The sequence below is a fragment of the Glycine soja genome, chromosome 3 (genome assembly GCF_004193775.1).
Source record: "Glycine soja cultivar W05 chromosome 3, ASM419377v2, whole genome shotgun sequence".
Lineage (NCBI taxonomy): Eukaryota > Viridiplantae > Streptophyta > Magnoliopsida > Fabales > Fabaceae > Glycine > Glycine soja.
Window position 1 is genome coordinate 5,921,584 of NC_041004.1, and position 26,561 is coordinate 5,948,144.

The 26,561-nt window shown below is 32.8% G+C and overlaps 2 protein-coding genes across 9 annotated transcripts in view; both read left to right on the forward strand.

Moving 5' to 3' along the window:
• Positions 1-26,561, forward strand: part of LOC114406048 (PRA1 family protein B4-like) — a 45,412-nt gene that overhangs the window by 9,776 nt on the left and 9,075 nt on the right. The window lies entirely within an intron of this gene.
• LOC114406045 (putative disease resistance RPP13-like protein 1) lies at positions 204-13,814 on the forward strand. 8 transcript variants are annotated; one of them, XM_028368590.1, is made up of 13 exons: positions 204-4,061; positions 4,333-4,564; positions 4,677-4,784; positions 7,415-7,570; positions 8,770-8,999; positions 9,295-9,433; positions 11,041-11,137; positions 11,955-12,293; positions 12,509-12,566; positions 12,679-12,786; positions 12,918-13,173; positions 13,381-13,441; positions 13,548-13,814. In XM_028368590.1, exon 1 carries the CDS (start codon positions 313-315, stop codon positions 4,039-4,041), a length of 3,729 nt encoding a protein of 1,242 aa, XP_028224391.1. In that variant the 5' UTR covers positions 204-312; the 3' UTR covers positions 4,042-4,061; positions 4,333-4,564; positions 4,677-4,784; positions 7,415-7,570; positions 8,770-8,999; positions 9,295-9,433; positions 11,041-11,137; positions 11,955-12,293; positions 12,509-12,566; positions 12,679-12,786; positions 12,918-13,173; positions 13,381-13,441; positions 13,548-13,814. The 8 variants fall into 8 exon arrangements, with proteins under 8 accessions (XP_028224391.1, XP_028224390.1, XP_028224392.1 ...); XM_028368589.1 differs by having other exon boundaries at positions 12,679-13,173; XM_028368591.1 differs by having other exon boundaries at positions 12,708-13,173.

The following is a 26,561-nucleotide window of genomic DNA, read 5'->3' on the forward strand; positions in this document are numbered from 1 at the left end:
GTTGATGAAGTTAATGGCTTGAAATGATAAACAATACATCAAATCAAAGCGGTCCCAGAAAACATACAATTGTAATAATTAATTAGATAGGAAAAGGACATGACACCTACCACCCCTAGACTTTTCAAGCAACTGGTCTTCCACGTAGATTCCGCTTTAAAGAACCATCCAACCAAGGACAACCCTACACTCTGTTACTGTCATATTTAGCAGAGCGACTTAAATCAGATCTCATCATATCACTTAACCTTTTCAAGAACCAATCCACTTTGTTCTAACCAATTCCTATCCCTTGTCTTTCTTCTTCAGATCATGGCTGAGTTAGTTGGTGGTGCGTTTCTCTCTGCTTTCCTCAATGTTGTGTTCGACAAGCTTGCTACCGATGAGGTTGTTGACTTCTTCCGTGGAAAGAAGGTTGACCTCAATTTGCTGGAGAACTTGAAGAGCACTCTGAGAGTGGTTGGAGGTGTGCTTGATGATGCTGAGAAGAAACAAACCAAACTCTCCAGTGTCAACCAGTGGCTCATTGAGCTCAAGGATGTTCTTTATGATGCCGATGACATGCTGGATGAAATTTCGACCAAAGCTGCAACTCAAAAGAAGGTACGTAAAGTGTTTTCTCGCTTTACCAATAGGAAAATGGCCAGTAAGTTGGAAAAAGTAGTTGGGAAATTAGATAAAGTTCTAGAAGGCATGAAGGGTCTTCCTTTGCAAGTGATGGCAGGGGAGAGCAACGAGCCATGGAATGCTCTGCCAACAACATCTCTGGAAGATGGATATGGTATGCATGGTAGGGATACAGACAAGGAGGCCATAATGAAGTTGGTAAAGGATAGCAGTGATGGTGTACCAGTGTCTGTTATCGCTATTGTAGGCATGGGTGGGGTTGGAAAAACCACTCTGGCCCGATCTGTGTTCAACGATGGCAATTTGAAGGAAATGTTGTTTGATTTAAATGCATGGGTTTGTGTTTCTGACCAATTTGATATTGTGAAGGTCACAAAAACTATGATAGAGCAAATTACGCAAGAGTCATGTAAATTGAATGATCTAAACTTTCTTCAACTTGAATTGATGGACAAGCTGAAAGATAAAAAATTCTTAATTGTCTTGGATGATGTATGGATCGAGGATTATGATAATTGGAGTAATCTTACAAAACCATTGCTGCATGGAACAAGGGGAAGTAAAATTCTCTTCACAACCCGCAATGAAAATGTAGTGAATGTAGTCCCTTACCGTATTGTTCAAGTTTATCCTCTAAGTAAATTGTCAAATGAAGATTGTTGGCTAGTGTTTGCAAACCACGCATTTCCTCTCTCAGAATCAAGTGGGGAGGATAGAAGAGCTTTAGAAAAAATTGGAAGGGATATTGTTAAAAAGTGTAATGGATTGCCTTTAGCAGCACGCTCACTTGGAGCTATGTTGAGGAGAAAGCATGCTATTAGGGATTGGGATATTATACTTAAAAGTGACATTTGGGATCTGCCTGAAAGTCAGTGTAAAATTATTCCAGCCTTGAGAATTAGTTATCATTATCTCCCTCCACATCTGAAAAGGTGCTTTGTTTATTGTTCATTATACCCCAAAGATTATGAATTTCAAAAAAATGACTTGATCTTGTTGTGGATGGCTGAAGATCTTTTGAAGCTTCCAAACAATGGAAATGCCTTGGAAATTGGTTACGAGTATTTTGATGATTTAGTTTCAAGATCATTTTTTCAACGTTCAAAAAGTAATCGAACTTGGGACAATTGTTTTGTAATGCATGACCTCGTGCATGATCTAGCATTATACCTTGGTGGAGAATTCTATTTCAGATCGGAAGAACTTGGAAAAGAAACCAAGATTGGTATGAAGACTCGTCATTTGTCAGTTACAAAGTTCAGTGATCCAATCTCAGATATTGATGTTTTTAACAAACTACAATCTTTGAGAACTTTCTTGGCAATTGATTTTAAAGATTCCCGGTTCAACAATGAAAAAGCACCAGGTATTGTAATGTCGAAGCTTAAGTGTTTGAGAGTTTTATCATTTTGTCGCTTTACAATGTTGGATGTTTTGCCTGATTCAATAGGTAAATTGCTCCACTTGCGTTATTTAAATCTCTCTCGTACAAGTATAAAAACACTGCCGGAGTCATTGTGTAATTTGTACAATCTACAAACTCTGGTGTTGTCTCATTGCGACAAGTTGACCAGGTTGCCTACTGACATGCAAAATCTTGTAAACTTGTGTCATCTTCATATTAATGGTACTCGTATAGAAGAGATGCCTAGAGGAATGGGAATGTTAAGTCATTTGCAGCATTTGGATTTCTTTATTGTGGGCAAGCATAAAGAGAACGGAATCAAAGAACTGGGGACACTTTCAAATCTTCATGGTTCGCTTTCTATTAGGAATTTGGAGAATGTAACCAGAAGCAATGAAGCATTGGAGGCTAGGATGCTGGATAAGAAACACATTAGTCATTTATCCTTGGAATGGTCTAATGACACCGACTTCCAAACTGAATTAGATGTACTGTGCAAATTAAAACCTCACCATGGCCTGGAATATCTAACAATAGAGGGTTATAATGGAACCATATTTCCAGATTGGGTGGGAAATTTTTCCTACCACAACTTGAGAATTCTAGGTTTACGTGATTGTAATAACTGTTGTGTGCTTCCTTCGCTTGGGCAACTACCATCTCTTAAGCAGCTCTATATTTCAAGATTGAAGTCAGTGAAGACTGTTGATGCAGGGTTTTACAAAAATGAAGATTGTCCTTCTGTGACACCCTTTTCTTCCCTTGAATTTCTATCCATTGATGAGATGTGTTGCTGGGAGTTGTGGAGTATCCCTGAGTCAGACGCCTTTCCTCTACTCAAGTCTCTTAAAATAGTGGATTGCCCCAAACTAAGGGGAGATTTGCCAAATCACCTTCCTGCTCTGGAAACACTTATGATTAGAAATTGCGAGCTTCTTGTCTCTTCTCTCCCAAGGGCTCCCATCCTTAAGAGATTAGAGATACATAAAAGCAATAATGTATCGTTGCATGTGTTTCCTCTTTTGTTGGAATCGATAGAAGTAGAAGGAAGCCCAATGGTGGAGTCCATGATCGAGGCCATCTCCAGCATCGAGCCAACTTGCCTCCAACGTTTAACATTGATGGATTGCTCGTCAGCCATATCTTTTCCGGGTGGTCGTCTACCTGCATCTGTGAAGGATCTGTGTATCAACAATCTTAAAAATCTGGAATTCCCAACCCAACACAAGCACGAGTTACTGGAATCACTGGTCCTAGATAATAGTTGTGATTCTCTCACGTCTCTTCCATTGGTTACCTTTGCAAATCTCAAAAGTCTCAAAATCGATAACTGTGAACATCTGGAATCTCTTTTGGTTTCAGGGGCAGAGTCATTTAAGAGTCTGTGTTCTTTGAAAATTTTCCGATGCCCCAATTTTGTATCATTCTGGAGAGAAGGATTGCCTGCGCCCAATTTGACTCGAATTGAAGTTTTAAATTGCGACAAGTTGAAGTCATTACCTGACAAAATCAGTAGTCTTCTCCCAAAGTTAGAATATCTCCAAATATCCAACTGCCCAGAAATTGAGTCGTTTCCAGAAGGGGGTATGCCACCTAACCTGAGAACAGTTTGGATTGTCAATTGTGAGAAACTAATGAGCGGCCTAGCATGGCCATCCATGGGCATGCTTACCCGTCTCACTGTTGCGGGTCGATGTGATGGCATCAAGTCCTTCCCTAAGGAGGGTTTGCTGCCTCCCTCCCTTACATCTTTGAAGCTATATAAGTTGTCAAATCTGGAGATGTTGGACTGCACGGGGCTTCTCCATCTCACATCCCTGCAAAAATTAATCATAGAGAGATGTCCTTTGCTGGAGAATATGGTGGGAGAAAGGCTTCCTGTCTCTCTAATAAAATTAACCATAGAGAGTTGTCCTTTGCTGGAAAAACAATGCCGCAGGAAGCACCCTCAAATTTGGCCTAAAATATCCCACATCCGTCACATTAAAGTTGACAATAGATGGATTTAGTGACCAAGGATGAGCACCGGGTAATTCTCCTTCTTTGACCTACTTCATCGTCTTCTAAGTCTAACCAAACAAAACTATTTCAGTCAAGGATATCTTTCTTTTCATGTCTTTTTAGTCTCACAGTTAATTTATTCATTTCATTCAACAAGTGTTATTACCCTGAAGAAATGTTATTAATCAATGCCATTGTATTTGAACTTTCTCAATATATCGGCAATCATGGTGCTTGTTTCATCTTGTTACATTCTCTGTCAGTGTTCAAAGTGTAATTGGGTGTACTTTGTTTTTCAGAGATGATAGATTGTCCTGTAGAAACTGCACCTGTCAATGGATATGAATTCAACTTTGAACAAGATCTAAATGGAACTTGTGATTTAATTGACGTGACACTGATGCTTTCTAAACACATGAATTAGAAACTGAAAAGCTTTTCATTGCATACAATAGAGAGGATGAAAAGCTATATCAGGACAACTACATGGGAAGATCTCAGATCTTTCGACAAGCCATGCAGTCTTCCTAGGTATACTGGCAGATTATTGAAAATGTTGCATATCCTTTAACTGCTATCCATTTAAAATTCTCTGCTAGAACATATCTGAGGTTTTGCTTTTTCCATTATTATTCTGTTGTAGGAAATTGTCATATACTGCTCCCTAGGCAGGTCATCACTTTTGTGTTTGATGCAAAGATGGATATATATAGGTGGAACACTTCTGAAAAGTTTATCCCAATATGTACAGGTTGAATTTCTCATACTGCTTGAATCTATGAATTTTTGCAAGTTTGGTCAGTAAGCAAAATGCTCAAAGTAGGCTGTACATGTTATTAGATGTGAATTCTGTTACATACTACTGATTTGCCCTTACACCAGTGCACTGAATGGGAAAGAACTGGAAGAAAGTGTTGGTAAATATTTGTGTTTTAATTTAAAATTTATAAATATATATTAATTCTATTTTATAAAATAAAATATTTATTTTAGATTTTCTTAAGATTTTATTTTAATGAGTCAACTAGTTTGTTATGTTTGTTGTGACAACTGGTTTTCCAACGGTCATATTTCCAACGGTCATATTTTGTTGTTGCAAAATGCTTATATATTCTTTTTCCTCCTTTCTAAAAAGAGGACAGAACTACAGTCTCATCTTTTACTCCCAAAATTTTCTATTTCTTTTCTTATAAAATAATTTATTTCTTAAGAGTAAGAGCATTGGTGTTCATAAGATTCGGGGATCCTTTCGCTGCACACGATCGGAACCAACGGGTTGTCGTATCTTGGGAGAGGAGCGCAATCAAATTTTCCTACCAGTGCAGTGGGGCGTTTTCTCTTTAAGGATAGCGTTTACGCGCTTCAACCCAGGCTATATCTTTCTTCCCTTAATTTAATTTTTCCTTGTGCTCATTGTATGATATAATGCATTATTCATGTGCTGTCAATTAAATTTAATTTGCTACTGCTATTTTGTTATTTAATTCAAGACTGTGCATCTTCTTCATATTTATTTTCCTTCATTTTTTTTATTTTATTTTCCAACAGTCTTAGAGAGAAAAATTATTTTTCACTTTCTTCTTGCATAGTCTTTTCTGCAGTAGCATTCTATTTTATCAAAATGTCCGTCATGGATATGATTAAGTCCCTTTTCAGTAAGCCTGGAAAATTCACAGGTGAAAATTTTTTTCTGTTGGCAACAACAAATGAAATTCTGGCTTACTGAATTGGATTTATACTCTATGATTTCTAAAAGAGAAATTAAAACTTCAACTTCCTCTACTGATATAGTTCAAACTGATGCAACCATTAAGCATGATGTTTCTGATAAAGATATTTTATGTCATGGACGGATTTTAAGTGCTTTGGCTGATAACATATATAAGATTTTTTGTCATACCAAAACTTCTGTTGAGTTATGGGAAGCACTTGAATTGAAATATGGATCTGCTGAAAAAGGTTTAAGACGTTACTCTTGTGAAAAAATGATTGAGTTTCAAATGATTGATGAAAAATATATTTCAGATCAGATCCATGAATTTGAAAACATTATTTATGACATGAAATTGAAAGGAATTGTTTTGCCTGACATTATATTTGTGACTTTCATGATTTCAAAATTGCCTCCTTCGTGGACTGATTTTGCTCGAAGCCTAAAACATAAACATGAAGTTTTATATTTTGTTTGTCGTATTCTTAATAGAGTACTTTATAAAAAAAATTTTAAAAAATCTTTATGAGCTATGGAGAAAAAGAGAACCAAATCTGAAATATCTTAAAGTGTGGGGGTGTCTAGTAAAGGTTAATATCCCTATTAATAAAAAAAATATATTAATTATATGTTGTTGGATATTTTTTACATAATACTACTTATAGATTCTTAGTTATTAATTTAGAAGTATCTGAAATTTCTAATGGTACTATTATGGAGTCTAGAGATGTGACTTTCTTTGAAAATATTTTTTCTTGAAAAATAAATTGTTAAATCTTTGTATGATTTGAAACAAGCTCCAAAGCATTGACACAAAAGTTTGATTAAGTCATTATTTTGTATGATTTTCAAATTAATGATAGTGATAAATATGTGTATGTGAAACAATTTGATGATAATGGATGTGCCATTTTATATTTGTATATGGATGACATATTGATATTTGGTAGTAATATGCAATTCATAAATGATGTGAAGTCTTTCTTGTCTAGAAATTTTGATATGAAGGACCTTGGTCCTGTAGATGTGATTTTGGGTATTAAGCTTATAGAGAAAAATGATGGTATGATTTTTTTACCCAATCTTATTATGTTGAAAAGCTATATATTAAAGAAGTTTAATTATTTTGATGTGAAACATGCTTTTACTCCTTATGACTCATCCATCAAGTTAAAGAAAAATTTGAGTAAAGGAGTTTCTTCACATAAATATTCTCAAAGTATCGTTTCTTTATTGCATTTGACAAACTTCTCTAGGCTTATCTGATATTGCATATGCAGTTGGTAGATTGGAAAGTAATTGAGAGATTTAGTGATACAAACTTGAAGTTCTGATTTTGATGAAATAAAATTGACAAGTGATTATGTTTTTGCTTTAGCTGGTTGTGCAGTATCATGAAAATCTACCAGACAAATTATTATTTCACATGAAAGCAAAAATTATTGCTTTAAATACTACTACTAGTGAGGCTGAATTTCTTAAAAATGTATTATGTGATTTGTCATTGTTAAATAAGCCTATACCTCCAATTCCAATGCATTGTGATAGTCAAATTGATATATCTAAAGTGACAAGCAAAATTTTAATGAAAAAAGAAGACACTTAAGAGTGAGACATAAGTCTATAAGAAATTTGATTTCTCATGTTGTCATTTCTCTTGACTTTGTCAGGTCAGAAAATAATATTGCGGATCCGCTTACAAAAAGGTTGACATGTCAACAAGTATTTGAGTCGTCGAGGGGAATGAGATTAAAGCCCATTATTTAGTTACAACAATGGACACCCGTCTCCGTGTGATTGGTGATCCCATGAATGGAGTTCAACGGGTAACAACGAAATTGTTTGTTGACTAAAGTACACTAAAATGAAATTTGATGGAGCTGTTCCGTTTCTCATTCCTATGACGAGGTGTATTATAAATTGTGACAATATTAAGGTTGAGGTATTTATATATGTGTATTTTTGGTAAAAAAAAAAAAAATACCTCTTAATGAATCCGATGACAATTATTGTAGGGGTGAGGGTCACAACTCACTCTTTGAGGATTGACCTAGTGAGTGTGGTGGTGGGGCCGCCACTGTGAGATTTGGGCTAATCTCTAAGGGACACTCACGAAACAAGATACAAGCGCAAGGCCGTGTAACGCGCTACCACTGATTAGAACCTAATTGAACGCCAATATTGTAGGGGTTGTGTACTAAAGTCCGGTTAAAGAATATGTAGTTCAAGACAATCAAGTCACTACATTTTTCTCGGATGGAAGTTCGTAAACACTAGGTATAAGGCTCAAACCCGGAAGGTTCCTTATACCGAAATACAATATCACATGCTCTTACTCTTATGTTTTTATACAAATTATCTTTTAGAAAATATATTTTAAAATTTTAAATTATAAGGGGGAATGTTGGTAAATATTTGTGTTTTAATTTAAAATTTATAAATATATATTAATTCTATTTTATAAAATAAAATATTTATTTTAGATTTTCTTAAGATTTTATTTTAATGAGTCAACTAGTTTGTTATGTTTGTTGTGACAACTGTAGGTTGGTTTTCCAACGGTCATATTTTGTTGTTACAAAATGCCTATATATTCTTTTTCCTCCTTTCTAAAAAGAGGACAGAACTACAGTCTCATCTTTTACTCCCAAAATTTTCTATTTCTTTTCTTATAAAATAATTTATTTCTTAAGAGTAAGAGCATTGGTGTTCATAAGATTCGGGGATCCTTTCGCTGCACACGATCGGAACCAACGGGTTGTCGTATCTTGGGAGAGGAGCGCAATCAAATTTTCCTACCAGTGCAGTGGGGCGTTTTCTCTCTAAGGATAGCGTTTACGCGCTTCAACCCAGACTATATCTTTCTTCCCTTAATTTAATTTTTCCTTGTGCTCATTGTATAATATAATGCATTATTCATGTGTTGTTAATTAAATTTAATTTGCTACTGCTATTTTGTTATTTAATTCAAGACTGTGCATCTTCTTCATATTTATTTTCCTTCATTTTTTTATTTTATTTTCAGAAAGGAAATCTTACATTCAAAGCTTTTGATGCAAAACATAAGAGGGAAGGTGGTGGTTTCATCTGTGTGGAAGGTTTCCATGATGTTCTCAGAGATCAAACTTTCAAACTTGCATAACCAAAGTTTGAGCACCTTAACGGTACAGGCTTCATTGTATGGAATGAGTTCTGGCAAGTGATTTTCAAATAAAAACAACTTGGGAAGTTTGAAGGAAGAATGATATCTGATGGGTAAGGTCATTGATCTTTACCACACTAAAGGTCAAACATCTCTGCATATTCTGTCTTTCTCACAAATTTTTCTGTCAAAAACTTCTGTTGCCATTTTCTCCTGGGTTGGATCATTTACATCTCCAATATGTAATTCACAGTGTTTCAATCACATGCTAGAGATGCTTTGAAGAAAAATCACATTAGTAGATGCAAAGTTATGCAAATATATATTGTGGAAAATATTATTGTCAGGAAAACTTTCAAGTAAAACACCAGAAAGCTCATATTTATGCGTGTAAAGCTGATCTCCCAGGGCAAAAGGAGGAGGAAGCGAGGGCGCAGTCAGCTGATGGCAGAGTGTTTAAGATTGTTCCATGGCACCATCTGGAGCATAGCACCAGCAACTCCCTGAGCATACAGGCCTTAAGCCATGACTTGACTGGTTCAGATAGGTAATAATTACTGAATTCAAGACACTAAAGCTTCTTATTCTATGAGGGTTCATATAAAATTGATAAGGGTTTAGATCTTGCTAGTAATACCAAGGATTCGTGAACCAACTTAACAATCACACCATGGATGATTTTAAATAACAAAATAAATTGCAGTTCCTGTCTAACATCTCTAGGAAATTTTCCAAAACATAAGTTCAACAAGGAAAAAAAAAAAAGATAGAAAAAATAAGACAATGTTGTTTTCTTCTTAATCTTATATTTTATTGTTCCTCCCATGCCTTGCATCAATTTTGTAACCTATGTGAAACTTGGATGATTTAAAACACAATAATTACAATGAACAAGGAATAGAAACTAGAGGGTCTTGGGTAGGAGATTGTGGTCTATCTGAGAAGCAAAGTCCTGATTTCAGTCTTTACCTAGAATTCATCAAGCTTATCATATTCTCTAAGCTGATTTATTAGGCAATTGTCTTTGTTCTTTCTCATTCTTGTTTCTTATTTCCCTCAAAATTGGGCTCAGAGCTTTGTTCTTACTCATTGTTGCTTATTTTCCTTTAGATCGTATTTTCAAAAGTTGTTCATGTCATTGTATGCAATGTTTCTCATTGTTTCTTACTCATTTTAGATTTGTGATAAACGATTTATATTGTGATAAAATATTATTTTTAACTATTGAAAATTTTTAAAATATTAAACTTTAATTTAAAGATAAAGGTGAAATGGATTTCAAAGATGTAAGATGTTAAGATAAATTTATAAAAAATGCTCTCCTTGAAATAAAAAATCCTAAAATATTTCCCACTAAAAAATAACTCCTAAAAATTAACATTCCCATGTTGAAAAAATAAATTTCTAAATAAATTTTTTAACCAAATGATCAAAAGTTAACGTTTTATTGACATGTTTAAGAAATTTAATTATCTTTTAATGATAATGACTTTGTTCGTGAATACAATTATTTTTTAAACAATAAACATATATTCATTTTAAAAAAACTAACGTATTGTCATCAAATATGAAATAGAGAATCTATAAAATTAAGAATAAACAAATGGAAACTCATTTCAGATAAAACTATAAAATTTACTATAAAAGAAGACAACTAATGTGTTTATCCGTTACTCACAACACAACTAAAATATATATAGCTGTGGGATTAAGTTTTTCATTCGATATTAACTACTAATAAAAACAGTATTAGTTAGATAACGATCATTTTAATCTAAAATAGAACTAAGCCAGTTCAAATACTTAACTTACAATCCAAAATTAAGTCCGTGGTGACAACTGCAAAAAAATTAAAAACTGAACTACGTACTGCTATAGATAATTGAAAGACAAAACCCCAACATTTTTTTTTATCCCAATTCAAGGTTTAGTCATCCAATTTTTCTCAAAAAACGCAAACTCTTGCATGCAATTTTTCCTTTCCTTGTTTTCTGTGGAAATTTGTGGGGCCCTCTTTATATTTTGGAAATTTTTGTTGTGCATGTAAGACATGGGAGGGTGTTGCAGTTGTCATGTTTCATTTGTAGGGAAGGTGCATGATGTGGAATCTGAATGTAACCATAATAATGACGATGGTGCATGTGAACATGGTAGGGCCAGGGTCATGTTAAAAGGGTCCTCTACATTTGTGTCAATGTACAGCCAAAAAGGTTCAAAAGGAGTTAATCAAGATGCATTGACGGTTTGGCAGGTAAGATTAATTCTTCATTCATCTGTTTGCAGGTGGATTTGGTTTATTTTTTATTTCTTATTTCATTGTGCTCTCGACATGTGTTTTTCTCTTCTCATTAAAAAATCGTTCTTAAGTCTTAACTGATTTTTTTTCATGTCATTGCCATGCTTTCTTTGCTAAAAGAATTAAAGAGCATCAAGTTTTAAATAAAAAATTTCCACCTTTTAAATCCTTAACAATGGAGCTGCAATTTCTTGATTATTGACATGGCAATATCATTTTGAGTTAAATGGATAATGCTTTAATGACAATGGTTTTACTTTTTTTTTTTGGTATACTTTACAAATATTTTAACTAATTCCCAGGACATTCATGCAAACAAGAGTTGGTTGTTTCCCACTATAAGTTCCTATTTATTCTCTTTGGTTCGTCATCTAACTTGATTACCTATATTGAGTATCTTTCTTTTCTATTTTAATTGAACATTTTTTATGCGGATGAAGATTCATTACTATGGACTGCAGAGGCCGAACTATTTGCATCTGCATATTTTATGCCATAGCTTAGTCCAATAATTTGTCGTGTCCATAATTTAAAATATTTTTTCTTCAAATCAAATATTAAGATGATTTATTAAGTTTGGATTCTTCTTCAATAGCCATATGATGTAACAGCATGAGCCTTAAGATGGTATCTCTATATTACTAGCATTGATAGTCATCTTTAACTTCATGGTTGAACAGTGACTTTATCTTATGGTTTTTAATAAAGCATAATGATTCTTTGAGAATGATATTCACGGCTTGGACTAATGCTTAATATGATACATTATCAGGACTTCACTCGAAAAAAAGACATGATCTTTTGTGGCGTGTTTGATGGTCATGATCCTCTAGGACACAGGTTATCACAGTGCATACGTGACAATCTACCCTCAAAACTCTCAGCACCAATCAAACTGTCTCAAGAAAAGGCCATGAAACACTGTCATGCTAATGCTACAAATGGTGGCAGTCATATGATGTCCATGTTGAGGATAACCAAAACATGTCCTTTCCTTCATGGGAGGGAACCTTTATGAGGTGCTTCAGTGAATAGATGAAAAGCTTGCTAAGAACATTGACACTGATGGATTTTGTGGCGGTAGCACTGCTGTATCTGTAATCAAACACAGGTATAACTAGACCTTCACAATTAAATTACCTTCCTTTCAATGTTGCTTTTGCAACAATTTTTTTTTTTTGTCCTGTAGAAACTGCACCTGTCAATGGATATGAATTCAACTTTGAACAAGATCTAAACGGAACTTCTGATTTAATTGATGTGATACTGATGCTTTCTAAACACCTGAATTATTAACTGAAAAACTTTTCATTGCATACAATGCAGAGGATGAAAAGCCATGCATATCAGGACAACTACACAGGACGATCTCAGATCTTCCTAGGTATACTGGCGGATTATTGAAAATGTTGCATATCCTTTAACTGCTAGCCATTTCAAATTCTCTGCTAGAATGTATCTCAGGTTTTGCTTTTTCCATTATTATTCTGTTGTAGGAAATTGTAATATACTGCTCCCTAGGCAGGTAATCACTTTTGTGTTTGGTGCAAAGATGGATATATATAGGTGGGGCACTTCTGAAAGGTTTATCCCAATAAGTACAGGTTGAATTTCCCATGTTGCTTGAATCTATGAATTTTTTCAAGTTTGGTCAGTAATCAAAATGCTCAAAGTAGCCTGTACATGTTATTAGAAGTGAATTCTGTTACATACTACTGATTTGCACTTACACTAGTGCACTGAATGGGAAAGAACTGGAAGAAAGGAAATCTTACATTCAAAGCTTTTGATGCAAAACATAAGAGGGGAGGTGGTGGTTTCATCTGTGTGGAAGGTTACCATGATGTTCTCAGAGATCAAACATTCAAACTTGCATAACAGAAGTTTGAGCACCTTAGTGGTACATGCTTCATTGTATGGAATGAGTTCTGGCAAGAGATTTTGAAATCAAAACAACTTGGAAAGTTTGAAGGAAGAATGACGTCTGATGGGTAAGGTCATTGATCTTTACCACTTTAAAGGAAATACTAAAGTATATATATTTATGTAAGTCAAATAAATTTCAGAAGTAAAAGTCAACTACAATAGTCTGAGTTCAGTTTAATAATGACCATGAGTTTTTATTTTTTTTTATTTTTGCACTATTCAAATGCCATAGCCTTCTTATATTTCCTTTTTTTTTTTTTTTTCCTTCTCAGGATGCAAAACTTCTAACCAGCTGAACATTTCAACATTGTACATTTTTGTGGTAGCAAAATAGTAAGCATCAAGGAATGTTCTGATTTATGATTTGGCAAACATCCGTATTTACCACTTTTCTTAAAACAGTTTAAAAAATTACTATATATTTTGTTTATATTTGCAGGATGGAGACTGAATCTCATACATATGGAATGTGTCCATACTACTTCAATTGAGAAATACATTAATGTACTGGTGCTTTAACACATTCTCTTCATAGTTGAATACAATCAGACTTCTGCAATGAAAAAACGACATCTGTCTTTCACTCTTTCTCACAAATATTTCTATCAAAAACTTCTCTAGCCATTTTCTCCTGGGCTGGATCATTTGGATCTCCAATATGTAGTTCAGTGTTTCAATCACATGCTAGAGATGCTTTGAAGCAAAATTGCATCAGTAGATGCATAATAATGCAAATACATATTGTGGAAAATATTATTGCCAGGAAAACTGTTAAGTAAAACACAAAAAGCTCATTCGTTTATGTGTGTAAAGCTGATCTTCCAGGGCAAAAGGAGGAGGAAGCGAGGGCATGGTCTGATGATGGCAGAGTGCTTTGGATAAGGGGAGAGGGAAAAGACGAAAAACTCAACAGAATAAGATTGATCCATGACATGCTCAGGAGCATAGTACAGGCCTTAAGCTAGATAATGCACAAAATGAAGTGTTGCCTACACATAATTTTTTTTAATGTTTAGTACTTTTATCCGCTGGATAATGCACAAAATTTGATAAAATTTAAAAAAAAAATCTATGTAGAATAATAAATTAACAACCCAATCAGAAAACCAAATAAAAAAATTACATATCCACCGTATTTTATTTAATAATTATACATTAGTGAAAAGCCAATTAAAAAAATAATGAATTCCGATAACTCAGCGTAAGCATTGGAATACAAAAAGGGAATCCCAATTTTCAACGGCAATGTCTTGCCATCATAGGAGGTGTAAGCTGCCATCGGTAGTTTTGCGGTGGTCTTGGAGTCGCGAAAGTGCCTTGCCGTCACCGGTAATTTTGCATTCAGTGGCGCTCAATTTCGCTGTGGTCATTTGTTTTGAAATTTGGGAGTGAACTTGATCATTTATTATTTAGAATGACATTATTAAATTATTTTAAATAATTTAATTTAATATTTAAAATATTTTAATATTAAATTGATTTATTTTTAAAAAAAATAAAAATTAAAGTGAATCTTTTAGAAATTGAAAATTAAATTAAACTTTTTGGTTATCAAATTAATTATTTTAAATAATTTAGGGACGAAATTCATAATTAAGTTATATTTATTTTTAAAAAGTGTTCATTTTATAATGTGCTTGTAATTTTTCATTGGTTGTCAATAACAAATTTTAGACCATTAGATTGAACTAAATTCAAGGGCTGTGATTGCTGCTGGAGAGGGCTGGAGAGAAGGCTGGCTGGAGCGGATCCGATTCCGTTTCCTCCTGACATGTGTGTTTTTAGTGGTAGATTTTATTGTTTTTTTGAGCAAAAACACCAAAAAGGGTCACTTTTACATTTTATTTATCAAATAGGGATTCTTTTACAATTATTTACCTGGGGGTCTGTTTTTTTATTACAAAGCGCCCCACAGACAAGCACTTCCATGGAGTATGCGACACGTGGCACGGCGCGGCGCACGAGGGAGCAGCAGAGTAGCGCCCCTGACGCGGGCGCGTCTGGTAGCGCCCTGCCGCTAGCCGCGACTGGTGGCGCCCTTGCACCAGGCGCGACCCCAGGCGCCTAGGGACCAGGCGCGTCCCTCCCCCACCCCCTCCAGCCCGATAAAGGGCGGTCCCCCCCCCTCCCCCCCCTCCCCACCCCACCCCACTGGCTCCTGGTCCCCCCCTCACCCCACTCCCTCCTCCTCCCCCAAACTCCCCTCTGTCCCGAGGCTTGTCCCCCCTCCCAGCACTCCATTTTTGTTTCCCTTCTCCCAGCAAGCTATGTTATTTTTTTAATTGTTTCAAATTTATTTATTTTTTATAAATTGTTATATTTTATTATTTGTATGTTTTTTTTTTGCAGGTAGTCATGTTGTGTACAAGAAAATTGTATTAACTCACAACACAACAAGTTTATTTTCTTTATCTTTATATATTTTTGCTGTTAGTTTAATTTGTTTATTATTTTAGTTATTTTTTATTAATTATATAACAAATTGTTTATTTTTATTACGGTTGTTTAATTTTTAGAATATAAATTTAATAAAGATTCATAATAAATATTACTGTAATATTGTTATTAGGCGTATTTAAAAAAGAAAGGCATATTATTATTATTATTATTATTATTATTATTATATTCTGAAATTGAGGAAAAAATATATATATTTTCTGAAAGTTGAGAAAAAAAATTCCTCAATGTGAAGAAATTATTTTTTATTATATATATATATATATATATTTATTGAAATTGCTGAAATTGACAAAATATATATATATATATTTTCTGAAAGTTGAGAAAAAAAATTCCTCAATGTGGAGAAATTATTTTTTATTATATATATATATATATATATATATATATATATATATATATATATATATATGTTTATTGAAATTGTTGAAATTGACAAAAAAAATATATATCTATTTTCTGAAAATGAAGAAAAAAAATTCCTCAATGTGTAGAAATTATTTTTTATTATATATATATATATATATATATATATGTTTTTTGAAATTGTTGAAATGGAGAAAAAAATATATATATTTTCTGAAAATTAAGTAAAAAAATTCCTCAATGTGAAGAAAATTTAAATTACGTGTTCGTTTCTAAAATTTAAATTACGCGTACGTACTTGACTTTATTTATTATTTATGATATGTGTGACTATTAGTTTTTTTTTCTTTCTATACAGGAGTTTTAATATGGCTAGTTCGTCATCTTCTCATCATTATGACGTGGCATCTGGACCATTAGAGGATGATTTATTGTGGATGCAAAAAAATCATGTATCCCAACATATTTGGAATGGTGGTAATGATAGGACGTTAAAAATCCGACGAGCCACACCACTGCACAATCATAGAGAAGCACCGCCCGAAGAAATTATTCCTCTATTACAAATTTCGGGTTTGTACCCAATAATGAAATTGGCGTAGTTGAAAGTGAATGGAGCATTGGTGAATGCTTTTATTGAAAGGTGGAGGCCAGAAACGCATACATTTCATTTGAAGTGTGGAGAGGCAACTATTACACTTCAAGATGTTTCTGTGCTACTTGGTATTCCTGTGGATGGAAGACCATTAATTGGAAATACAAATATTGACTAGTTTGAGTTGTTTCATGAATTATTGGGTGTCATGCCTGACGATGCTGCAATTGATGGGAACTCAATTAAATTGAGTTGGTTGTCTTCTCATTTTGCAAATATTCATGATTTTACAGGCAACCAAGAAGGCCTTGAAAGATTTGCTCGTGCTTGGATCTTACAATTCATAGGAGGGGTAATGTTTGTTGACAAAAGCAGCAAACGGGTGCATTTGAAATATTTGCAGTTTCTGAGAGACCTTAGAGAGTGCAGCAGTTATGCATGAAGAACTGCTGTTTTGGGTAACCTTTATAGAGAGATGTGCATCGCAACAGACTATAATACTAAATCAATAGGCGGTTTCACTCTCTTGATTCAATTATGGGCATGGGAACGATGCCCAACGTTAGCCCCCTCAGTTATTCCTTCACAACAACAAAACGCGCCACTTGGTTACAGGTATACTTTCCTTTACTATTTTGAATTCATTATTAATAAACATGCTTGGTTGATGTTAATCATTATTCTATGTAACATTTTATTTTGTTATTTAATTTTTTGTGAAGATGGTTGGGAGGTGAATTGCATCACATAGGCAATGACAATTTAATTGAGTTTCGTCGTAAATTAGATGTCATGAAACGCGACGAGGTAACAATTTTTATGTTTGTTTATTAAATGATGTTGTATTTCTTAATTAATTTATTAAATTTAACTTTTATATGCAGTTTGTATGGGTCCCTTATGCTGGACATGTGGAAATGAATTTGAGTCAAGTTTGTTTTTTTGGGTCTGTATTATGGACATGTATCATACCACTTATTTGTTTTCAAAAAGTGGAATGGCACCAGCTAGATAGAGTCATGAGACAATTTGGAATGCAGCAACCTATTCCGGGACCAGTAATGCAACCCAACAACATACATGACTTGACATTAAAGGGAAAGGAAGGAAAAAATTGGATGCGACTAATGCAACCCGCGCTTAATGAATGGAATAGTCGGTATGAAAGGAGAGTAGAGCAAACACCGCCACAAACAGGGACCCTCAGTCTGAACTCTAAATATATGAGGTGGTACAGGCGTAAAACAAAAGTTTATGTCGACCCAAAACATGCAAGAAGAGGACTATTGGTATACATTGTCCATTATAATTTACAAAAGAATGTTGCGCTTATTGAAGATTATTTTAATAACTATTCATTTATTTTCTATGCAAGGTGAAATCGTCGAAACACTACATTTTATAGTGTCGCCTGTTCGGAGAAGGGTTTGTACTTTTGACGATTTACTGCCATGTATCGAGAAGATCACTCTTTTGTCTGAGGAAGAGGATAGGATACTTGAGGCACATGAAGATGCTCCCCCTTCTCAGCCACAATTTGAACATCAACAGTTTAATATACTACGGCAAAGTGTGGAGACTCGAGGCTTAGCGCGACGTCGGAAAACTGTTGATGCAGCAACGTATAGTTTGCCTCCGATGCCAGAACGACAACATGGAATGTATTTCACACCGCCGACATTCACCCAAGAACCGTCTCAGATGTCGCCGATGTATTCATACCCACATGATTTTCAACCAGGGTATAGTTTTGCAGGCATATTTGGGTCCTCTCCTTCTTCAACGGGAACTCCTTCATTTATCCAAAGTGGTCAAGTATTGACCCCAAATGCCCCACTTGCTGGTCCGTGGAATGTACCTGGAGATATACCCGACATGGACGACTTATTAGGGGTCGATTTACGTCATGATTTCTCTGCCAAGGCTGACCAAGTGGATGAAAGGGCGAATCCTAGAAGAAGAAATCCTGATAGGGCTGCTAGAAATTGGGACCGGCCATGTGGGACTTCGTCGCGGCATCACAGACATAGTGATGATTGATTAATAATGAGTTTACATTTTTTCCATATGGTTTAACATTTTCATGTGCTTTGTATTATTTTTTTCCATGTGTTTCATATTGTCATGTACTTTGTATGATTTTTTTTCATGTTAATTTTATATTATTGTTACTTCAACGTTTCAATCTTATTGTGCAATGCTTTTAAAATAAATAAAAATAAATAACCATAATGTTAATGACACATAAACCAAAAGTGATCTCTAACGTAATTTAATTGCCAAATCAAAAAAGAATTGACCAAATCAAAAAGCATTTTAAAACATTTTAGGATTTCAAAATGTATTTTAGGTGAAAATGTATTTTATTGAAAATGTACTTATATATACTTCAAAAAGAGAGAATAATAAAAAATAAAAAAATAACAAATAATACTAATAATAAAAATGAAAAAAATTTTAATTTTTGATAAAAAAATTAAAAAATATACAATTTAAAGTGTATAAAAAATAATCTTATTGAAATTTTGGGGTGGGGGTGTAGGAATATAAAAAAATAACAAATAATACTAATAATAAAAATGAAAAAAAATTTAATTTTTGCTAAACAAATTAAAAAATATACAATTTAGAGTGTATAAAAAATAATCTTATTGAAATTTTGGGGTGGGGGGTGGGAATATAAAAAAATAACAAACAATATTAATAACAAAAATGAAACAATTTAAATTTTTTATAAACAAATTAAAAAATATACAATTTTGGGGTGGGGGGTGTGGGAAGAGGCTGGGGGTGTGAGAAGAAGAGACTGGGGGGTGTGACAAGAAGAGACCGGGGTGCGGGAAGAGGCTAGGGAGTGTTGGGGGGAGCCGGGGGGGGGGGGGGGGGGGGGCTGGCGCCTGGGGTCGCGTCTGGTGCAGGGGCGCCACCAGTCGCGCCCAGCGGCAGGGCGCTACCAGACGCGCCCGCGTCAGGGGCGCTACCCTGCTGCTCCCTCGTGCGTCGCGCCGTGCCACGTGTCGCGTACTCCATGAAAGCGCCTGTCTGGGGGGCGCTTTGTAATAAAAAAATAGACCCCCCAGGTAAATAATTGCAAAACAGCCTGTAAAAGTGACCATTTTTGGTGTCTTTGTCATTTTTTTTGTTGTTTTAACTATCATAGGCAAAATATCTCCTCAAATAATAAAATTATTAGAAAATCTCATAGTATCTATCTCAATTAATTATTAAGGTACAATTCAGATATTCATTAGACAATTTTATTTAATGTTTAATTAAATTTGCAATTGAATCTATAAGGGTGTCATTCACTATTCATTTTCATATTTTTTTAAGAATATTTTACTTTTTCTCCTAAAAAAGAAGAAGAATATTTTAATTCTTAATTAAATTTATAAACTAATAATGATTGACATGATAATAATTTCTATTTTTTAATCAAGTGATGTGGGATTAAAATCCATCTCACAAAGAATAGTGATCACTCTTGAAAAAAAAATCTTTATAAATTATACAACATTATATTTTAACTATATTTTAAAACTGATCACTCTTTATAAATTATACAACATTATATATGTGTGTGTGTGTATAAAGCTTATCTCATTGACTACTACTAGCATGTTTGGTTTCCCGTTTCTACAAAATTGATTCACGAGAATGAGCAATTAGTTATGCATTTTAAACTATGGACATGTAGAGAGAAGTCTGGATCCTCGTTTTTTTAATCTTTTCCAAACACCCACTACATATGAAATCCAATTTCAGAATCTGCATCCCATTTTTGTTGCTTGTGTAGTTTATTAGTTTCCTTCGCCTGGACCAGTATAAAAAACCAATAGTATCTAGATGCTATTATCTATATTTACTAGATACAAGTATTCCCAAAGCCCTAAATAATTTCATATGAAAGATGAGTAAATAGGCAATTTAGTCCCTGACTTTGTACCCCTGTTGCATATTAGTCCCTAACTTAATGAAAAATTCAAAATAGCCCTTCCGTTAAATTTTAAAGTAACACTGTTAGTGAGGTCAATTTTAGTGTCACGTCATTTGATGATGATAGAATGAGTGGCTTCTTCAAATTTGATGGTTCCGAACCAATTGAGACATATATACGAAAAAGAACCCACACACACTTGCACAAATAAAAAGAACCAAAAATCTACAGCAACAACCTTATCTCTATAGCCGTCAACACCAAGGGCGAGGTCTGCATAACCATTCTCTTTTCCTCTTTTTTTTCTCTTCAATTACCACCAATGTATCATTCCGGGTTTTGATTTTTTTTTTGTGTTTTGAATAGGAAGAGAAAAAATAAGAGGAAAACAAAGTGGAGGAGAAAAAAGCAAATGAAGAAGAAAAGAAAGAAGAAGAGAAAAAACCAGAGGAATCAAAAGATGACAAGGAATCCAAGAATGAATTTGTGCCACCAGAAATCATGCAAGGCACAACCTTTGCAATGCATGGACACTTTAAGCATGATTTCTGGCATCTTTTAAGTTAAGGACTATTTTGCAACACTTATGCAAAAAATAGGGACTATTTTAAATTTTTCATTAAGTTAGGGACTAATATGCAACAGGGGTACAAAGTCAGGGACTAAATTGCCTATTTACTCTATGAAATTTAAAAATTAAATCTCAGTCTAAATTGAATAAATAAATTTTAAAACTTTTTATAAATTCATATAAATATATTACTTTCTTTTAACCTATAATTTTGTTTGTTTATGATTTTTGTGATGTCCAAATTTTCCAGTGCAAAAATATTTACATAATCTTATAGACGTTGCCATGTTTTTTTTTTTTTGTTTTTTGAAATAGACGTTGTCATATGATAACACTAACTAAAATATTTACTTGACAATGCCGGATGGAGCCATATAAGTATTTATTTAATAAATAAAAAGGTGGAAATAATAGATATGAAAATTATGAGAATTAAAAGTAAAAGTAAAACCTATATATTTGTATGAAGGAAGAAGGTATTTAAGCATGGCCTAAGGTTAATCACTGTTTCACTTGGAACAGAAAAGTTTCAATTATTTAGAGAAAAATTAAGGGTATGTTTGGTTTGCATTTCCATTTTCTGTTTTTATTTCCAGTTTTCATTTTCTAAAAACTTTTTTCATTTTCAAAAGAATAGAATTATGAAAACATGTTTGATTTGATTTTTCGTTTTCTGTTTTCGGAAAATAAAAACACTGAAAATTTATGATATATTGACTTCTTATCTTTGTGTATTTTTAGATTTGGTTAAAATTATATTTTTTGTCATTTGATCCAAAATGAGGTTCCTGACTTCAATTGAAAATACTGATAACGAAATTTTATTATTTTCATTTTCTGGTTGTTTCTTGTTTTTATTTTCACTTAAAATGTTTTAAAAAATCTAACCAAACACATTTTCAGTTAAAATAAAAACAGAAAACAATCAAATCAAATACCCCGCTCACTCTTGCATAGAGAATTTGGAAGAACAAATATATATTTTTTAAAGGGCATATATTAAGCGAAGCTTATTTTCATTTGTTATAAAGAAAATAATCATTAATTAAATTTAAATGGTTAAGATTGACATCCCCCTAAATTTTTCATTAATAAGTTAATTTAAATATCACTATAATTTATGTTTATGAAACTTGCAAAGAATACTGAAATTAGACAATTTCTCCTTGTAGATTTTTTTTCTCTTAAAACAAGGCCAGTAAGATAAAATTATTAGAATTTTCAAAAAATGAATATAATTAAAAAATGTAATGTAACATTGAAGCTATACATACTATTATTATCTTGCTTTTGATATTTCAAATTTTTGGTAGTTGTTCAAAAAGTTAAACAAAATGCCTTAATCCTGAATTAATCCTCAATCAATCCTCTAATTTTTCAACTTCTTCGAGTTCACTTCTTCCCCATGTTATCTCCAAAACATAACAATTTTTTTTTTTTTTTTGAAACATAATGGGGTCATTCAGCAGAGTCTCGTTACAAATGTGACACTGACACACAAATATTATTTCCCTCCCAACGTAATACAATTCATAACTCCTCTTTTGTTTTGTGTTCATTTTTTTGGAGCTAATAATGTATTCTAATAATCGACATCACCATGAAATTATTAAGGTGGAGAATCCGTGTCGCATTGATGTCCCTACGCGTAGTACAATATTACACACGATGCCTCAATCCATCATCAGAAAGATGCCTATGAAAGCCTCTTTATGACCACAAAATAATGACAATACAAAAGAAGAAAAAGAAAGGATCAGGAATTTCCACTTTTGCCCCCAATGAAGTGCATCACAAGTTTAGATATTTTCATTATGTTTGGATGTACAGATTATTTAGAGTCGGATTAAAATGCCAATTGACATGATTTTAGATATATAGATGTTTTTTTAATTAAATTGATTTTGTGTTTAGAATTGATTTTCAACTAATTTCTTAGTTTTTTTACAAATTAGGTTTTTTTAGTTGAACTCCTAATATAAGTTAATTTTTTTAATTTGTCTTTGATGATGTAAATGTTTTTAATTGAGTCCTTAAGTTTCTTAAAGACTATCGTAAGTTGTAATTTCTTGTATTTTCAAGACGCTAAAAACTAATTCCCAAGATCTAGTTTTTTAGTTTAGGGATAGGAATCCACCCATTTATTTACTTTTAATTTTTTTACCCCCTCAGCATCTTATTTTCTAGTCAATTTACTTTTCTTTCCAAGTTAACATTTACTGGATTACAAGTGTACACTTTTGTTTTCAGGTTGTTTTTGTTGATTGTATTTACTTCTCTTCATGTTCAATTTTGTCTCCTTTCATCAATTATTTTTAATTGAAAATATTTAAATGTGAATTATTTTATAAATTGTTTAGTATTGATTTTATTAGTTTCTGACTTATTTGTTTATTATTGATTTTATGTATGATTTATTTATTATTGATTTTATGTATGAAAAACAAACATTAGATTATATTGTTATGACAAAAAAACGTGACAAATCCATTTAATTAGTGTTTTGGTCATACGTATCACATATCCGTATGGTATTTTTAATTTTTTTTAAATAGTGTTATGTTTGGTAAAAAAAAATTGTAGTTATTCTTTTAAATTTTTATTTTATTTTTTGTGATTTTGTTAAAAAAATTAGTGTAGTTATTTTTAGTGTATGAACCATACGGACGAGTATTTTTTTTAATTTAAAATAATATAGTATAGACACCTTGCGGACCTTACGGATTGCAGGTCAAAATTTCAAATATATATCAGAATTGATGAAGCAAGAAGTAGGACATTTATCGCCATCACGGTTAAGCACCCTCAACGAGAAACTGAAAATGGTTCTTACAACTATGCCTAGTAAGAATGTTTACCTTTCAGATTGATACGCTTATTCACACATCTGACATGTCTGCAGTTAGTTAGCTTTGACCATTGCAAAGAATGATTTCTTTCGAATATATGTTGGGTTAATAGATTAACAATTCTGCCAATTGCTAGGAATGAATTGGCGTTCATCATGACTGTTAATTGAATGCCAATTTTGTTATATCATGCTTGAATGTTAATTATGTCAGAATTAACAAATGAAGAGCACGGACAATGCAGTGAAATGACCAAGATCATGGTGAAGGTCGTGGTTCCACCAAATATTATTTTAAACATTGTTAACGTCAAGGACCAGGTCATCTTCATTTTGATTTAATTAACATATCATTATTTTGTTATTTTGTATAACTAACCAACCTTATTTTGTTATATCAAATGTAGATTTACGGTGAAATTAGTATGTCATTTACTGTGAGGTGGAAAGACATACTTGACCACTTATGGCACTTTATTGACAAGGATGGAAATTTTCATATTGTTGTCTACAACCAAGATTTGGACAAACTAGCCATTGTAGCAGGGTGGACAACACTAAGAGATTTTTATCTCCTGACCGGAGACCATCAAGTGTCGTTAACTCATTATGGTAAGAGTTTATTCTTTCTCACCATATTCAAGAACAGTAGCCTGCCAAAATCATTCCCAAGATGACACTCATTATACTATCAAGTGTCAAATTCTGTTACTTTCAAGGTGTATCTCACTTTGCACAAAGTTACCTGCAGCAGCCTGGTAAGTAACTTTCCAATTTAGTTGCCAACAATTTTTTATCTTCCAAGTTTTAAATTTCATATATTGCTAACATAACATTATTCTTAATATTAGGACATTATAAGCACCATGTATTATTTTCTTAAAGACAAAGGTGAGACTGATTTGCATTTGGAGGATGTTGCAGAATGTCCTTGAAAGTTGGCATGAAAATTATCTTCGAATTTCTTGATCTAACCGTTAACCATGTTTTATTTTGGTCATGTTTATGAACATTATTACAACTTTGAACATTGTTATGACTTGGAACATTATTCCTATTAATTATTTGGAATTCCCTAACTATGCTTTTGCTACAAACAATTTGTCCAATATTATCCCTTTGTTAGTTACCAGTTTCTTATATAATAGTTGTTTTACTATGTGTTGATCATAAATTTTTTGCAATGCTAAAATAACATTGAGCGAAAAACAATATCTTTTAGTAATTAATTTGGTCATGTTTATGAATTAAATTATTTTTAATTAATCACTAAATTAAAATTTAAGCAATCTAATGTTAATTTGAGTAATTTTAAAAAAGTTTATATATATTATAATTTTTTTTAACAATCTAATTACTACATACATTTGTTTATACCGCTATAAAATAATATCACAAAATCAGCATTTTTGTTTATACCACAATAATATCACAAAATCAATATTTTTATAATTGCTAAAATTATTTAAAAAAATTCACACAATTGCTAAAATTATTACAAAAATAGTTATTACAAAAAAAAAGTTAAAAATATTCACAATTTTAAATAAATTTTACGTACTACAGATCACCAATCCGTATGAAGTAATCTATATGCCCATATGGATTAATCTGTATGAATCACACTGATTGACAATTTGTAGGTTCTTCATTTTTTTTCATGTAACTCTTCTTCTCTGACAACAAAAATCGACCAAAATTTATCTTATACTCCTAAACAACGCACATACATCACTGAAGAGCAAATACGCTTCAAAACCGACCTTAACGGAAGAAACTTACACTAAGTGACCAAGATTTTACAGGAAAAAATGATACTACAAAAATGAAAAACTTCTCCTGCTATTTATAACCAATATTTTCTGTATTTATGGAAGTTGTTGGGTGCCCCAACAAAAAATGATGGGTGCCCCAAGACTTTCCCTAAAATAAATTATAATGATGCTATAAATAATAGGCAAAATTCTGATGGGTAAGACCGTTTTACATATAATATATAGATATAGATAGATTAGTGTTATTACTTATTAATTTTAGTGTTTTAATTAATTAATTAATTATTACTAATTATATTTTTAAGGTTTATATCTTATTTAGTGAATAATTTATTTATTTTCGCCCTTTATATTTTTCTACTTCTATTAGAAATCAATAGTAGTAGTGCCTTAAGGCTCATTTGCTTAAATGACTCTCATACTCTAATCTTTAACATTCTTTTAAAAAGTTTCACAATAGTAGTATGAGTTTATATTGGTTTAGATTTGTAGCTTGTTGGTTGGGTAAAATATAGTTTTGACTTTAGGTATCTTATTGGAAGTAGAATTATTGGATAGACAGTTAACTTATTTTTTATCCTGGGAAAATTGCAGACTTTATCAAATTTATCCTTTTGGTGGTTTTAACTGACTTATTGAAAATGATCTTGATATGAAAATGGCAGTGACACTGTTGGTAGTTGATAGTTGATAGTTGATAGTTTTAGAGAATTGTTTTAGAAAGAAGGCTATGTCATTGATTTCTTGGATTATCAATTACAACATACCAATTGCCTATTTATAGGCTCAAGTCACCAACCTCTCAATGGTGGTGAATGTTTCTACATTACTTTAGGTCTTTCTAGAGTTTTCATGATAGATTAGTATCATTATAGTTCTAGATTCCTCTATCTTATACATA